Source organism: Neltuma alba, unplaced genomic scaffold (assembly GCF_004799145.2).
Source record: "Neltuma alba isolate B1F8T4 unplaced genomic scaffold, ASM479914v2 tig00003144_pilon, whole genome shotgun sequence".
Classification (NCBI taxonomy): domain Eukaryota; kingdom Viridiplantae; phylum Streptophyta; class Magnoliopsida; order Fabales; family Fabaceae; genus Neltuma; species Neltuma alba.
In genome coordinates this window covers 16,151-33,641 of record NW_021633158.1, presented here as the reverse complement: position 1 = coordinate 33,641, position 17,491 = coordinate 16,151, and the positions used below count along the sequence as shown (strand labels likewise).

The window sequence follows — 17,491 nt, the reverse complement described above, 5'->3', positions numbered from 1 at the left end:
AATCCATGGATCGCTCCAAAAATTTGTTCTTCTTCCATATCCAATATGAACCATCACATTGCCTTCCAATACTCTCCTTCCTTTAATAACGCTAGACCAGATCCAAGAAGCTGTTCTTCCTTTAGAGGCTTGAATAAAACCACATTTAGGAAAATATCTTGCTTTTAAAACTTTGACCCAAAGTTGATCAGGGTGTTGCAATATGCGCCATCCGAGTTTAGCAAGCAAAGCAACATTAAAAGCCTCAAAGTCTTTAAATCCCAAGCCTCCATCCATTTTATTATATTTTAATTTGTTTATCGAAGTTCAGTGAATTTTCTTTCTATTATCATCCTCATTCCACCAAAAAGATGAGATAATTTTGTCCAATTGTTTCAAAACATTTTTTGGAAAGAGAAAACAGGACATAGGATATACAGGAATTGAATTGGCTACTGACAATCAACACCTCTTAACCTGCTTCAGACAAGAAATTCCTTTACCACCCTTGAGTTCTCTTTTTAAGCTTATCAACAACAAAATGTAGTACTTGTGTTTTAGAACACCCCTAAATAATAGGAAGACCCAAATAATTCCCAGGTATGTCAGCTAGGTGAATTTGAAAAATTTGTCCTATTTCCTCCTTAAGAGAATCAGGTGTATTGGAGGAGAAAAAGAGGCAGGATTTGCTAAAATTTATAACTTGCCTTGAAGCCTGACAATAAGTTCCAAGGATATCCCAGAGATTTCTGCAATAGTCTAGATTGGCTTGAATAAACAACATAGAGTCATCTGCAAAGAGACTATGTGAAATTTCTGGGCAATTTCTCGCCACTTTATACCTTTAATTAGATCCAGAGACTCACCATTCTTCAATAGAAGAGATAAAACGTTACAAACAAGAATGAACAAGTATGGAGATAGGGGGTCTCCTTGCCTTAATCACCTCCTAGGAGACACCTTAGAAATCCTTTTACTAGAGAGCATAATGGAAAAATCAACAGAGTCGATACATGCCAATATCCTTTCCACCCAACCCTGATAGAGACCCATTTTAAGTAGAAAAGCACACAAGAAATCCCATTCAATTCGATCATATGCTATATTCATGTCTAGTTTTAAAGCAACTTCTGGGTGACCAGTTATTTTCAGCATTATGTGATGAAAAACTTCATCAACCACAATCACATTATCTTGTATTAGTCTTCCAAGAACAAAGGCTCTCTGACTCTCATCAATAATATCATTTAGAAGGGGTTTCAATCTATTAGACAAGACTTTGGAGAAAATCTTACAGAGGAAATTGCAAAGACTAATAGGCCTGTAATCATTGACTGATTCTGGGATATCAATCTTTGGAATGAGCACAAGATCAGTGGCATTGATTACAAGAAGGTGATGTCCAGAGTTAAATAAATTTCTGATTAACGCACATACCTGGCTTCCGATGATATCCCAAGATTCTTGATAGAATAGTCTAGTAAAGCCATTCGATCCAGGAGCCTTTGTGCCTCCCATTTGAAAGACTGCTACTTTGACTTCCTCATCAGAGATTTTAGCCACTAATCGATCATTATCCTCTCTTGAAATAACCGGGTTCACAACATTCAAAGCATCTGAGAAGTCCCACTCACCATTGGAAGCAAACAAATTTTGATAAAAGGTAGCAAAGCAATTAGCTATGTTCACTTTCTGCCTAATCATTATCCCTTTTCCTTATTCTGGTAATCTTGTTCGTGCATCTTCTTTTAATTGTTGACAAATGGAAAAATTTTCTATTCTGATCTCCAAGTCTTAGCCAGTCAACCTGTGACTTTTGAGCCCAAAATTCCTCCTCCTGATCCCATATTTTATTAATTTTACCTTTTAACTCCTCTACTTCTTTTGCAGTCTCTGAATTCCATTCCTTTTCTAGGCATTTTTGAATTTTTGTCATCAATCTATCCAGAACCTTTCTGCAATTTCTGAATTTCTTCTTGCTCCAATTTACTAGAATGTTTCTAAGTTTATCCAGAGAATCAACAAAACTAACCAATGAACCAGAGTCTTCATCTAGGTTCCAATTGTCTTTGATCAAATTCATTAACTTAGGGTGTTCTAACCTCCTACTGTCAAATCTGAACAAGAATGGGGTTTTTTCTTCTTTGAGGAAAGGTCTTACTAAAATCGAACAACGATCAGAACCAATACTTTCAAGAATGAGGCCATGTCCATTCTCAAAACGTGCTCTCTACTCTACATTGACAATTGCTCTATCTAATTTTTCATGTATAAAACCTTCACCTTCTCTATTATTCATCCAGGTGAATTTTCCCCCTTTCAAATCAATCTCCATCAAGTCACAATTTATTACAAACCTTCTAAATCTGTCCAAATCCCTTAAAGAGCACTCCCTTCCTCCCTCTTTATCAGACGAACACAACAGATCATTGAAATCACCCAATATAAGCCAAGGGGTAGAACTTGTAGGCTTTAATTTTTCCAAAGCAACCCACCATCTTATTTTCTGACCATAACCTTGTGGGCCGTACACCATTGTAATATTACCAAAATCAACCCCACCCACATTTACTTCTTCTATGTGTACAAAAAATTTACTAACAATTCCTATTTTCAACTTGACTTCTTCTTTCCACCATGTAGCTAAACCACCAGATCGCCTAATAGGATCGAAGTATTCATCATAATCAAATTTTAATTTCCTTCTCAGTTTCTCAATCTTCTCTCTCTTCATTTTAGTTTTCGAAAGAAATACAATCAGGGGTTCGAATTTCCCGCACTCGAACTTTAAGTTTCAAATTGCCAAGGTAGTTCCAAGACCCTGACAATTCTAGCTTAGGCAACTCATGACTCCCCGGCAGCTGTTTTAGGCCAGCCACCGAGCCCTTCAGCTTTGTCATCTTCCTGGACTTCTTCAGGAGCCCCCTTTTCATTATAATGGTCATCATTGATACCCCTATTAAGCACCACTATAGACCCAGAAATGTTTTCCCCAGCTACTCCAGCAGAATTATTATTCTTATGAGAGAAGAGAGATTTTTTGACTCGTCTACAATAAACAGAGTGTCTTGGGCTTTCTTGAGTGTTAGTACCAATAGAGAAAGAGAGCGCACCTTTATAAGTATATAAACTAAAATCCTTTGAACTATCCACTTCACCTAGGCGATTTAGATACTCAATAGCTTGACCCCTTGTACCAGCCTTTCCTGGAGATTCATCCTCAAAATCTTTCCTTCTTTGCTTGGGGAGTCTCCCAACTTTCATCTGCACTTCGCTTCAAATTAATATTCCTAACCTTAAATTCTAGGAGCTCAATTTTATGAGGAGGTGCTTTCAATGCAGGAGAAATGACTGAAGATTCACCTCTCTCCTCTTCATCAGCAAGCTCCATGCGATATGGGTATATGCTGTCAGGAACTAGTAGATTTGGATTTGTGAAGGAATCATGAAATGATGGGATTTCCTAGATCCTAATACTCGATTCAAAATATGGGTTCAGTTTGAAGTGAACTTGGGCTTGGGTTCCACAGCCCATACTACCAGTCATTAAGCCAGGCATGTGAGAAAGTGAGGGTGGGCCCCTATCAATACAATTGCCACTTAGATTCTTACTTATATCCACCTTGCATTTAAGGAATTATTTTTGGCCTTCTCAGTTCCCAAATTTCCTCCATGTGGCCCCGTTTGTTTCCCTCCCTTGTTCTTGGAACCTATCCCCTACATGGATTCCCATGCAACTGTTCATGACTTGCGCTTTCCCCATGCAAATTATTAGTTGTTGGAATTCAGTTCGCATTCCCCGTCATGGCTGCCGAAGAAAAACTTCGGTATGCTGGGGCACACATACTCGAACGAAAAACTTTATCTTGAGATTCACTATCCTCATCCTCCACTAAATCTTCATAAGATCTGCTTTCATGTCCAAGTTTCCTGCAAGTAAAACAAAACCTCACAAGCTTTTCGTATTTCACCTATATCCAAGCATCGGTAAGATTGTTCAGCCTAGGTACACTGAACCCAGGAACTAAGGCCCTGTTTGGTACAAGGGAATGGGAGGATTGGCACATAGATTGGTATTGGAATTGCTCAATTTGTCATGTTTGGTACATGGACTTCAGCAATCCCAGGATTGCTCAATACCACTTTTTGTGGGATTAGCCAGTACTGCTAGCCCCCCCAGTATTGAATAATCAATCCCAGGACCGAACATTTTTGGACCAGACTACCCCTCACCCGCACCCCATCCTCTCATTCTACCATCGACTATGCTTTTGCCTCTACTTCTGAAACTCCCATACACAACTACGTCAGCATCGCCCTCCGCTTTCATTCTTGCGACGGTGATGATGCTGGAAAGAGGCAAAATTGAGGATGCTACGATAGCGACTCATCTCTATCTTTAGATCTCCGTCTTCCTTCTTGGAACCCTCGACAATGGTGATTGATAAGTCTTCGTCTTTCTTCTTTAAATGTACCTCTGCTTCAAATCTTGAGTGTATAGTAATGGAATAGACCTAGCAGCAAAAGATGAAGATGTAGATCTGAACCTAAATGATGGAGTTGAAGCAGAGGCAGAGGTTGAAGCAGGGAAAAGATACGAAGATGAAGAATAAGCGGCGAAAGATGCAGAGTCAAATCATCATTGGAAACGCCTTTGTTTTTTCAAATATGATCTCATATAAGTTAATGATCTTGTATCTAGATCTCAAGGATTCGATTGCATCATCAAAAGGTTGCTGATAGATTTGTTATTGGTTTTGCACTGAATCAATCAGGGAATGCGGTAAAGATTAACAACAAAGGCAAAGCAATAGCAGACTTTCTTTTCTAAAAAAATTAATATCAAGGGGTATTGTTGTCTTTTCATAATTAATGACTGATTATAAAATAAAATTAATGTAAACATTATTACTCCTTACCAAACATAATTTTAAAGCCACAATCCAAATCCCAATCCCACTCCCAATTCTATTTCGAATCCCATTCCCAATCCACCAAAATTCAAACCTGCGTACCAAACATAACCTAAAGGCTTCTTTGTATCTAACTCCACTCGGGCTCGATAGAAACTCCATGCAGTAAACCTAGCATCCTCTGGATCTTCAATTTCCAGGACCTTGCAAATGACACTGGCCATGCTCCTCATATTCTCTGCTAGTCTCCCCGCTGGAGGAAGATTGTGGAATTGGACCCAAAAAACACATTCCTTGATATTAATCTCATTGTCCCCTATAAACGACTTCCTACGTTGGAGACTTAACATATGATTGTGCACAGTCCAGGGGTTCTCATCTAAGACTCTATCTGCCTCATGTGTATTTTGGAAAGTAAAGGAGTAGAGATTGTACCCAAGGGATTTTATTTCTAAATTCCCTCGGAGTTTCCACACCGCCGAAATTGCACTTTGCACCGTTGCGTAACCAATCTTTACCTTGGAAAGATTTTTCCAACCAAAACATTCCGACTTCCCTCTTCTTCATTCTCGTCCTTCCATCTAAAACGAACCACCACCATACTACTTTCCATTCCTACGTATAATGTTAGAGAGTTGACAAAAGGATGGAGAAGAAAAGCCTTCCCCTGTTTTCGAGAGCCAAAAACAGAGAAAGGGGCCTGAAAGAATCCAATACTAGGACTGAAACACCACGAAGGTGACTCACACGAAGTGACGTTAGAACTCTCACTCAGAGAAAAGCCAATTCCGCAGTACTTTTGCTCCGTTAAAATTGCATAAACAAAAATTTTAAGTTTCTTATAAAAAAGAAAGAAAGACATTCATTAAGTGTGTTATTAGAAGATCTAACGATAAGTTATGTTTAGAGTGATAATTTTTCTATTCTCTTTCTTATACAATATCTCCCATAAATAAGAGTCTTTTGGGAAAAGAACTTCTAATTTCTACCTATTTATTATCTTTAACTAATTTTATTTAATTTTTTTATCTACGTAATGGAGTTTAATATTGCTTATAAAAAGAGATGGAAGGACTACTTTTGAACCATGCATTACAAGCCCAGATGGTACTGTAATGTGTTGACACTTGGCATATATACATTATTTCCCTAAATATAAGTATTGGAATCAACAAATTGCTGTACTTTTAACAAATTTATAATTGATGATGGAAGGGAGAAAAAAAAAGGAACTATATTTAGTTTAGGTTTTTATGTTTGTATGGTTTTTTCCTCGCATTCTTTTATTAGTTTTGACCACTTTGAACTGCAATCAATCTTTTGTGTTATGTGGAGCACTTTTCACAATATGTTTTTGTTTTGTTAAAATTGCATAAATAAAAATTTTGTTTTGTATAAAATAGAAAAAAGGACGTTCATTAAGTGTGTTAATAGAAGATCTAACGATAAGTTATATTTAGAGTGAGAATTAAATATAAAGATTCATGATGACCATAGAGAGGTTCACAATGTCTCTTTGGAATCTGTGAAAATAATCTCCATTAAAATAAAATAAATTTATAACTTTATCTCTATTTAATATATATACATCTTTTGAAAAAAGAAAATAGCTATATAGATTATAATAAATGAAGGACCATTCATGCTAACCAAGGAAAATTCTATCTCTGTCGTATAAATATGACTAAGAAAATATTATTATTTTACCAGTAATTTGCATTTTTATCATCATTAAAAGTTTCAATAATGAAAAACATGTACGAAAATTCCTGTTTTGAAAAAAGGCAGATTCTCGGGGGCATTTGATTAGCAGTGGGTCATTTATTTCATCTCTTAATCTCTTATCACATGAAACACACACACACTCTCTCTCTCTCTCTCTCTCTCGTTATTTTTTCAGTCCCTAAATCTTTTGTGTATTTACCTATTTGTCAACCATAAGATTCTTCTTCATGACCAATTTACAAACTACAACTTGTCATCATTTATAAGGGCGATTCCATCTTTTATGTGGTGGGTATTATAACTTATGGCTATAAAACAATTTAATTAGGCTTCCACATTATATTAATAAAGGCTTAATTTATTTGGCTATCATAAATTTAGTGGTTTGCTATTAAGTAAAATTATATTTAGGGGAGTGTGATTTGTGTCTTTATTTCTTTGAAAGTTTAAATGGGTATTGACAAATTATTCTCAAGCAAAAGAAAAACTCAATATGCTAGCTGTTAAATGCCAAAATAAATTCAAATCTTAATAGTTAAATTATAAATGATTAGTGGGCCTATGCAACGCACGGGGTACGGTGTCTAGTTACGTGTCAAGGACAGTGGTTGGAGAAAATTAGAAGTAGGTAGAAAGCTGGAAACATGAGTGCAAGCGAGAACATCGGTGAGTGTGAGCGAGAGTGTGAACGTAACGGTGCAGGTGAGAGAGGAAAACGGGAGTGCGAAATAGTGATACGGTCAACAACGCCAGTAGGAATTCAGAGCAGACGACAAAAGAGGCAGACTTACTAAGAAACCATGTTAAAAAACTAAATGAGGATGAACCTATGGCAAAAGGAGAACTGACCAGCCAACTGGGAAATGGGAGCAATGATGTTCCCATGGAGGAGGCGAGCAAGACGCATGCTCCTAGAAAAAACAAGAAGGAAGGGGCAATGGGTCAAAAAACACAGATCTCATATAAAGAGAAACTGATGGGGACAGAGGAAAAAGCTTTTTCTGCTGAACTGGATGAATTGATGAAGAAATGGTTACAGGAGGAAGAGGAGACAGCCCCAGAATTAACAGAAGAAGAGAAAAAGCTCATGGAGACATTACCTAAGCTTGATATGCCAGATGAAAGGCTTCGGCAATTATGCTTACCATGGAAGGATGCTCTCATTATTACGGTACTAGGCAAACCAATGGGACTGGATAAAATGAGGGATAGAATTAATTGGTTGCTGAAAGCTGAGAACTTTGAACTGATTGACCTCCCAATAATTACTATGTGTTCAGATCGAAAGATAGTGAGCTATGCAAGCGGCTATTGTTTGGAGGACCCTGGGTAATCCAGGGACATTATCTGGTAGTACAGAGATGGAGCCCCAATTTTAATCCTTACTACAATAAAGTGAAAAAAGTGACAATTTAGGTCAAAGTTCCAATCCTCTCGATGTATTGCTATGCAGAGGAGTGCATGATGGAATTGGGGAACATGATTGGAAGAGTGTTGAAACTGGACATGAACACCTTGGCTAGACAAAACAAACAGGGAACAGCAGTTGAAAGGGGCAAATACGCTCGCATGAGTATCGAAGTGGACCTGAACAAACAACTGAAATCAAGATTCATGATAAGGAGGAAGCTCTATGCAGTGGAGTACGAAGGGCTGAATACCATTTGTTTTGGGTGTGGTAGATATGGGCACAAATAAGAGGATTGCTCATTTGGAATAAGAATAGGGGAGGAAAGGAACCCAGAAATCGAACAGCAAGGACCCTCAACAATAGCGAACCAGCCAAGTTTATCACCAACGGCGACTGTGTGTATTGACCAGAGAGAGAAACAACCTTTTATGAGTATTCCTGGGGTAAGATCTGACGAGGCGTACGGAAACTAGATGAAGGCCAAAAATACTTTCAAACCCAAAGCACAAAAAGTGGGGGCAAAAAAGAAGAAGCAACAGAGAGACATAGGGGAAGGAAAAAACACAGTGAAAGAACAAAAGATAAGTTAGAGCACCAAATTTGACGTTTTGCAAGAAGAGGAAGTTCAGGTCACATCAAAGAGCCATAAATCTTCCAACCGTCCGTAGCCCCTACAAAAGAATGGAGGAAGAAAGAGAACAAGCAAAACTTATGGGGAAAAGGAAAGGAGACGTTGGGGGAGACACAAAGGGAAGAGACCCATACCCTTGAAAAAGGAGAGATGAGCAGGATAAGGCAGACAGTGGAAATTGAAAATGACAGCTCGAAGGAAAAGATGGAGAATATAGGAAAAGAAGAAGCGGCGCATACTAAAAGATACACTGAAGTTGAATTTAAGGGCTCTCCTAACCTAAGCCCAACACAGAGTCACAGCCCATATGGAAGAACAAAAATAAACAGCCCAAATCCAGACGAAAAAAAAGAAGCAGAAGCAAGAACAGAGTAGTAATTACAAGGCCCAAGATAGTGTCCCCCCTAATGAAAAAGAGGCCTACGAGCAGAGTTAACAAAGTAGTATTTGGGTCATTGGCAAATATTGGGCCTATAGACTTCAATCAAGCCAGTGAACAGTTTAGCCATCAGAATAATATGCAAGGACCACACAACAATCTGGACCATCAAAGAAATGAGTCGAAAGAGGGAACAGGGGAGCCAAACATGGAGGTACAAGAAATAGTAACAGGACCATTGGACCCAGCTCATTCAATACAAGAGCATGGATTAGAAAAAACAACAATGGAGCTAACAGATTGTTGGTATGAGACAGAGGAGGACATTCAAGAAGGGGGTCAAGGAAAGGACGATTTGGGAGCTGTTGCACTCTCAAATTAGTGAGTCTGTACTTTCGTACCTTTTTGTGCTTTTTTAATGATTAATTTTATTGCTTGGAATTGTCGAGGTGCGGCTTCAAAAAACTTCCCTGGTCAAATTCAAGATTTGTTGCGTGGAAAAGAAGTTAGTTTATTAATTCTTGTTGAAACAAGAGTCAATGGTAATAAAGCGGATAAAATCATACGAAAGTTGGGTTTTGGTAAGTGGATAAGACTAGAAGCAATGGGCTATGCGGGGGATATTTGGATTTTCTAGCAAGATGATGTAGTTTCTATTCAGTTTATTAATTCTACTACGCAGTTGGTCCATGTCCATGTGACAGATTTGGGAAATGCTCATTCTTTCTTCCTGTCTTGTATATATTCTGAACCTTCATGTTCTATGAGAGCCAGCCTCTGGGAAGATATGGTAGAAATTAGCAAAACAACTAATGAACCATGGGTTTCCATAGGAGACTTCAATGCTTATTTAACAAAGGAAGACAAGAAGGGAGGGGCAGTGTTAAATTGCATGTCTATGAAGCAATTCAGTAAATGTATCCACAAGACAAATCTAATGGAAATTGACAGTGTTAGGGACTGATTCACATGGGAAAGAAACTTCATTAGGGAAAAAATCGATTGGGCTTTTAGTAATATGGAATGGAACCGTCTCTTTCCTTTCACAAGAGTACATCGTTTAAGTAAATTTGGCTCTGATCATCGGCTGCTCATGGTAATCACAACCCAACCTGCTAGAAACAGAGTGAGAAATCCTATCTTCCGCTACCAAGCAGCCTGGCTACTAGAAGAAGTTTTTGCAGATGTGGTTAGAAATAGTTGGAGTTCAGGATCCTGGGAAGAAAAGATTAAAAAAATTCACCAATGAAGCTAGAGAACGGAACAAAATTAAAATTGGGAGTATATCCAGAAAGAAAACCACCCTGCTTACCAGAATTGAAGGAGTGGAAAGAGCACGATCGAATCGGGATAGCCAATACCTTCTACAAGTAGAGAGGGAACTTTGGAAAGAGTATAACAAGACTCTGGCTCAAGAGGAGTTGATTTGGTTTTAGAAATCTCGGTGTAAATGGCTGAAATAGGGAGATAAAAATAGCAAATTCTTTCATGATTCAACCATTATGAGGAGATGCAAGAACAGAGTAGAGGCGTTACAAGATTTGGAAGGCAACTGGATTTTTGAACAAGACACTTTGAAACAGATGTCTCTCAAGTTCTACCAAGACCTGTTTAAGAGTGATTTTTCTAGTGCTCAAACCCTCCAAACTAGACATGGCTTCCCTCTTATAAACGAAACAGAGAAAGCTTTTTTATCCAGCACGGTGACGAGACAAGAAATCAAGGCAGTAATCTTTGAGATGGGAGCTTTCAAGGCACCTGGGCTAGATGGACTACAAGCTTTTATTTACCAAGAATACTGGAACATTTTTGAAGAGTCAGTGTGCAAGTTGGTTGAAGAGGTATTTACAGAACTTGTGAGGATCGCCTCGATAAACAGCATGAATCTTGTCCTCATCCCAAAAAATGAAAGACCAGAACAGATGAAAGACTTTCGACCCATATCCCTGTGTAATGTGAGCTACAAAGTTATTACCAAAATCGTGAGCAACAGGCTAAAGCGAATTATGGATATGATGGTCGGTAAGCACCAATGCAGCTTCATAGCAGGTAGACAGAGCAGTGACAATATCATTATAGCCTAGGAAGTAGTACACGGCCTGAAGAATAAGAGAAGGAAGAAAGAATGGCTCGTAGTAAAGGTGGATCTGGAAAAAGCCTATGATCGGCTGGAGTGGGCTTTCATTAGAGAGACCTTAATGCTAGTTGGGATAAATGATAAACTAATTGAGGTGATAATGGCGTGCATTACTACTCCTGAGATTAGAATTTTATGGAATAGGGAGCCAACTGAGAGTTTTAGCCTCTTTTAAGGAATTAGACAAGGGGATCCAATGTCTCCGTACATCTTCACCTTTTGTATGGAGCGATTGAATCACTTGATTCAAGATGCAGTGGATGATGGTACTTGGAAGGCAATCAAGTTAAGCTGAGGAGGATTGAGATTGTCTCATCTTTTCTTTACAGATGACTTGATTCTTTTTGGGGAAGCAATGAACAGGCAAATTGACTGTATGATGCAATGTATAAATGGGTTTTGCGAGGCGTCAGGTCAAAGGATGAGTATGACTAAGACCAAGATATGTTTCTCTAGGAATATTAACTACTCAAGGGCAATATAGATGAGCCAGAGAATGGGGGTAGGCCTCACAGGAAATCTTGGGAAGTACCTTGGAATACCCTTATTCCACGAGAGAGCCTCCTATGCGACCTTTGCACCTATCATTCAAAAATCACATCTTCGACTCTCAGGATGGAAGTTTGAACTTAGTAGGAAGATCAATCTTGATTAAAGCTGTGTTAAATGCATTGCCCTCGTATCACATGCAAGTAATGCTACTATGAAAGAAACTACTAAAAAAGTTGGAACAAGAAAGCCGAAGGTTTATTTAGGGTGATACAAACGACAAAAAGAAGCTACATTTGTTATCTTGGGAGAAAGTCCAAGAAGACAGAAAAGCAAGGGGTTTGGGGATTAAGAATTTAAGAAGACAAAACGAAGCTTTCATTTTGAAACTTTGTTGGAAGTTGACCACTCAGAGAGAGGCTCTATGGGTTCAAGTACTGAGAGCTAAATACAAATGTGGGAACCAAGAAATACCCACTGTCCAAAGGAAGAGAAATTCCTCCCTAACTTGGCGGAGCATCTGTTAGGTGTGGAAGAGTTTCAAGGATGGACTAGGGAAAAAGATTGGGAATGGCGTTAGAACTTCTTTTTGGTTTGATCAATGGTCAGAGATGAATACAAACCTTATTAATATGGTTTCTAGAAGAGAAGATCATATTGATCCCAATGAGAAAGTAAGTGATTATGTGGATGGGTATGGAAATTGGGACTTAAGGAAGCTGTCTACCTGGTTTCCTTATAGTGTTATTGACTGTATTGTGAAAGCACATCCCCCCTGTGAGGAGAAAGGAGAGGATAAAATTTACTGGAAACCATCCCCTGATGGTTCCTTCTCTATAAACTTTGCCTATCATTTTCTTTCTACAGGTACTTGAAGGAGAGAGGACGGTCTTTGGAAGAAAGTCTGGAGCTGTGACCTGCCAGAGAAAATGAAGACTTTCCTATGGCTACTAATACATGGGAGTCTGCATACAGCTAAACTCAGAGTAAACAGGGGCATTGACCTAGTGGCCTCCTATCCCTTTGGATGCGCACAAGAAGAAGACGATCTGCATCTACTTCGGGACTGCTCGAATGCAACACATAGATGGAAGTCAGTGGTAGCGGCCTCAAAATGGAGTACTTTTGCCTCCTTGCAAGGTGTTGATTGGGTGAGATGGAATCTGACAAATGAAGCTGGACAAGACTACACCAAGAAGATCTCATGGACGACCCTCTTTGGTTATTTATGCTGGGACATATGGACCTCAAGATGTACCAAGCTCTTTGATATGGAAAGTAACACCAGAACTCAAATAGGAAAAGCAACTTTCTTTAGAGCTGCATGGGATAACGAGATTCTAAAAAGATGCAAGTTCTACAAGCATGAAGTCACAAATCAAACATCCATTTTTAAGGATGGAGAGGATTTTGTGACGTTGGAGGAGTAATAAAGGACAAAAACAATCGGTGGCTTCTTGGCTTTAGCTGTAAACTAGTTACAGTTCTGCCGAGCATTGCAAAACTCCTTGGGATGATTCATGGGTTGAAACAATGTTAGGACAAAGGGTATAGAAGGTTGTGATCAATACTGATTGTATAAATGTTATTAATTTTTTGTCAAGAGGGTGTGAAGATGACCACCCTTTTAGGGACCTGATAGAAGATGCTAAGATGTATTACCATAGGGATTGGCAGATTCAAATTCATCATGTCTATAGGAAAGAAAATACTTTAGCGGATTTCCTAGCAAACTCCGCTCATAGGTCACCAGAGACGTGTCACCTCTATCATCAAGAACCACCTTTTATACAATAGGTGGGGGTTGATGGTTTTTGGCGTTGTACTCCTTTGGTTATTTATTTGAGTAGTTGGCAATGTTTTCATTCAAAAAAAAAAAATTAGAAGAAGAATGAGATTTGTTCCCACATCAAAGATAATGGTAAAATTACTAAATCTAAAATTTTTTTACAATAATGTATTGTTATTTGTAAGTCCATTGTTGTTAAAACCTATTTACAATATTATTATCAAACCTAATTTAAGACTTAGTAATTTCAAGTTTTTTTATGTGAGATTCTTCTTCTTTCATTTCTCAATATAAGAGATAAGAAACCCCTAGATTTTTCAACATTTTAAAATTAATTAGTATATAGTATAATTGGTCAAACTGAATATATAAAAAGAAATTTAGTCAAAAGTTCATGATTAAGAAATTAATTATGCAAAGGTATTTATTTATAATTTGTTTAAGGACGCAAGCGCAGTCTATTTTAAGTGAGTGCAATTTTTCTTCAATTATATACAACCTATTTTTAATTGTGTGGGGAATAGAAGATCGCATTAGTTGAAGACTTGAAGATATATGGCACACACTTGAAGAATAGTTTCGCTTGCTAAAAATGAGTTATATCCACTCAAAAATCATGTTCCCTGAGTACTTTTATACAATTCTGGCAACAAAAAAAAAGTACTTTTATTCAGTTACTTTTCTAATTAGCAACTTTCGACTAATTTTTCCTTGAATGTAATGCTTTAAACTTTAAATTATTCACAAAATCTTGGAGATATGGGGAAAAAATAGATGCAACTAATTTTTTTAATCTCCTTAATTTTGGCAACTAGATATAGTACTTGTTGTAATTTATTCTGATTGTATAGAGGCTAGTAATTTGCTTAATTACTCGAGGATATGATAGTGACCATCCATTTAGCAAAATCATTGATGAATCTAGGAAGTTTATCCATAGTTATTCTAATTAATGAATCTTAGTTATGCTAATTAATTATCTGCCAAAATCTTCTCACGGTATAAAGAAAGATTTTTGTATCCATAATCAGCCTCTACCTGACAAGCACAAGGTCGAGTTTGTTGAAGGAAGATAGAATTAAATGTCGTCGATCCGTGTTTTCCATTTTGTTTTCGAATTATTATATTACCTATTCAAAAAGGGGGGAAAAAACAGTACAGAATCAACCGTTCAGAGACAGTATAACCATTATTATTCCATTACCCAAAGTTCCTGTTTGATATGAAGTATTGAAAATGAGGAATTGTGATTGTGATTAGAATTGAAAAAAATCATTAAAATAGTATTTAGTATAAGTAATTTCTTATTATATGGTATTAGACAAACCCATAGAAGTGGGATTGGGAAATACAACTTTCCCCCATGGTATTCTCCAATCCCACATATATGAGTTTGGATAATCCCATATAACAAATCATCTCTTATACTAAACACTCTTTTAATACTACCTCTGATCCTTAATATAAGACCCTGTTTGACTTTTATTTTGATCCTAAATATAAGATCCCAATCCACTTTGTCTCTCATATTTATACTTTTTTTTCTCTAAAGTAGTCATTCTAATAATAAGAGTTCTAGTCAATACACTTGATTAACAAGGATATTTTAGGAAAGACAACACCTATTTATGACAAATAACTAACTCAGCTTATTTCCTTAATTTCCTCAAATTAGTCAACTGGCTCTTATAATTAGGACCGGAGGTAGTAGATTTTTTCAATTGTAATCACAATCCCAATCTCTCATTTTTAATGCTTCCTACCAAACATAACCAAAAGGTAAACAGTTGGGCATAATCATTGATGAAGCTATATAACCAAGTAGAATCTTGAACACAGCATGAATATATTCCCCAAGAGGGTAATATATTTTTCTGATATTATTCCTCAAATACTCATATGCTACTCTTCCGATCCTAAATATAAGATTTTTATACCAGTGTGTATAAGGTTCTTTTATGTTAAGACCGGAGGAGTATGATACTAATTAATTAGTCGATCGATGTCGATCACACTCACTATAAAACTATTTTTCATTCAATATTCAACAAGAAGGGGTGGGAACTCCACAAGTAGAAGCAACCTTCTTGGCCCCAGGAGAGTTAACATACTGCCTCAGACTAGGGTTCTTGAGGTACCCACACAGACATGGCTTCTGCTCCTTCAGCTTCTGGCAGCACTGGCTCGACGGCGGAGAGGAAGACGTTATTGCTCCGATGCAGGGACTCAGAGCAGCCGGACTGCAAGTCACCGCCTCAGCCACGTGTGGCAGCTCCGCCGCGGCGAGGATCAGCGCCACCATCACCATCAGACTGATCGCGCCCATCTTCTTCTTCATCGCCATTACTCCTGCAACTTAACTACCTATCCACCTTTCTCCGGGACTCTGACGTACAGTTTTTCTTTTCTTTGTTTGTTTTGTGTATTGATGAAGTGAGAAGATAGGAGTGATCGGTGGCAGTTATATAGAAAGAGAAAGGGCGTGGGGTTCCGTTTGGTGCTTCCACGTGAGAACGCTGGTTTGTTGCAATAAAGCCGAGAGGTCCCACATTCAGAAGAGTGCGCAATAATTGAGGGGGGAAAAGAGTGATCCATTATCGCTGCTGATGCTACTGGTCATTATTCTTCTTTTTGTCTTTTTTTCTAATTTGGAGGGCACAATTTGAAAATTATATGTTTTGTGCCAAGATAATTTAGAATTATAAGTATAATTAAACTCGTAATATTCACTGAAAATTTTCATGTTAGTAGGTTATAATGTCTTTGATTAGTGGCCATTACTCTAAACTTTTCATCCGCCAGTTCACTGTATGCCAAAGTGGCAAAAGAATTATTAGGTTTCCCACACACACAGACACACACACACACACAATTTCTGGTTATATATGATCATTTTCTTCAACAAATTGATGGTGTCATAATTAATTATATTTTTATAAAATTACTGTTATTTTAACTTTTAATTTTTTTTTAATTATGCTTTTAAATACGGGGTAACCTTATTTGCTTTTCTTTCAATTTCAAACTATTTTCATAATTTAATTATTTTTTCTTGATTCTAGTGAGGTAAATAAAAGTTGCCCATAGTGTCACCAATAATAATATATTTGATCAAATATTATATGGTAATTAATTTCTATAAATTGAAGAGTCTAAGGGCTAAGACTCCCTTGTCTTTTATATGTATTGAGAAATAGAATGATAATTACTTATTGCTTTGAAATGTTTGTCTTTTTTGTTTCTCAGCCAAATGTTTGTCTCATGCTTAAGAGGAGATAATGATTAACACAGGCATGCATCCTAAATTATTTTGAGATGCATTTAACACCACAAAATATCTTTTTTAAGTGCATCTGACACCTTAAAGTATTATTTTATGCATTCAATACTATAAAGTATCATTTCAAGTGTGTTCAGTACATTAAAATATTTTTTTGTATATCCCGCACCCTAGAGTTATTTTTCAAGTAAGTCTAACACTCTAAAATATTTTTCGGTGTATCTAATACCAAGATCAGAAAACAAAAAATGGTGAACACACATATAAAATATTTTAAGATATTAGATGCATTACAAAATATTTTACAGTGTGCTATATACAACCGGGAAAATATTTCATTGTGTTAAGATGCGCTTTAACTCAACAGATCTCATTCTTTTTTCTACCTTGCTTTTTGCTCGATTAGATTTTTACTTTTCTCAACCACTCTATCCTTTACACGTAAGGACGCAAATCCACTTTTTTTCATTATATTTTTAACCCAAAAGTCTTAAAGTCAATATTCTTTTCAAAAAAAAAAAAATCCTAACCTAAACTAAGAAAATTAAATATAAATATATCCTCTCAATTTCATTTAAAATTAATATGTCTCAAGATATTTAATATTCACAAGTCAGACTGTCATATTTACAAATTGAGTTGCATTATTTACGGATCACATTCAATAATTTAATATTTACAAGTTAAATTATTTTCCTATTTATAAGTTCAGCTACGTCTTTTACGAATCAAATTTATAAATATCAATTTCATTAAAA

General features: G+C 37.0%; 1 protein-coding gene across 1 annotated transcript; it reads right to left on the bottom strand.

Moving 5' to 3' along the window:
• Nucleotides 1-15,222: 15,222 nt before the first annotated feature.
• On the bottom strand, nucleotides 15,223-15,910 carry LOC114740414 (non-specific lipid-transfer protein 2-like). Its single transcript, XM_028928556.1, has one exon. It carries the CDS (start codon nucleotides 15,795-15,797, stop codon nucleotides 15,498-15,500), a length of 300 nt encoding a protein of 99 aa, XP_028784389.1. The 5' UTR covers nucleotides 15,798-15,910; the 3' UTR covers nucleotides 15,223-15,497.
• Between the last annotated feature and the right edge of the window lie 1,581 nt (nucleotides 15,911-17,491).

Bases quoted from the DNA above. Each gene is read 5' to 3' on its own strand.
- LOC114740414 (XM_028928556.1), bottom strand. From the start codon at position 15,797: ATGGCGATGAAGAAGAAGATGGGCGCGATCAGTCTGATGGTGATGGTG.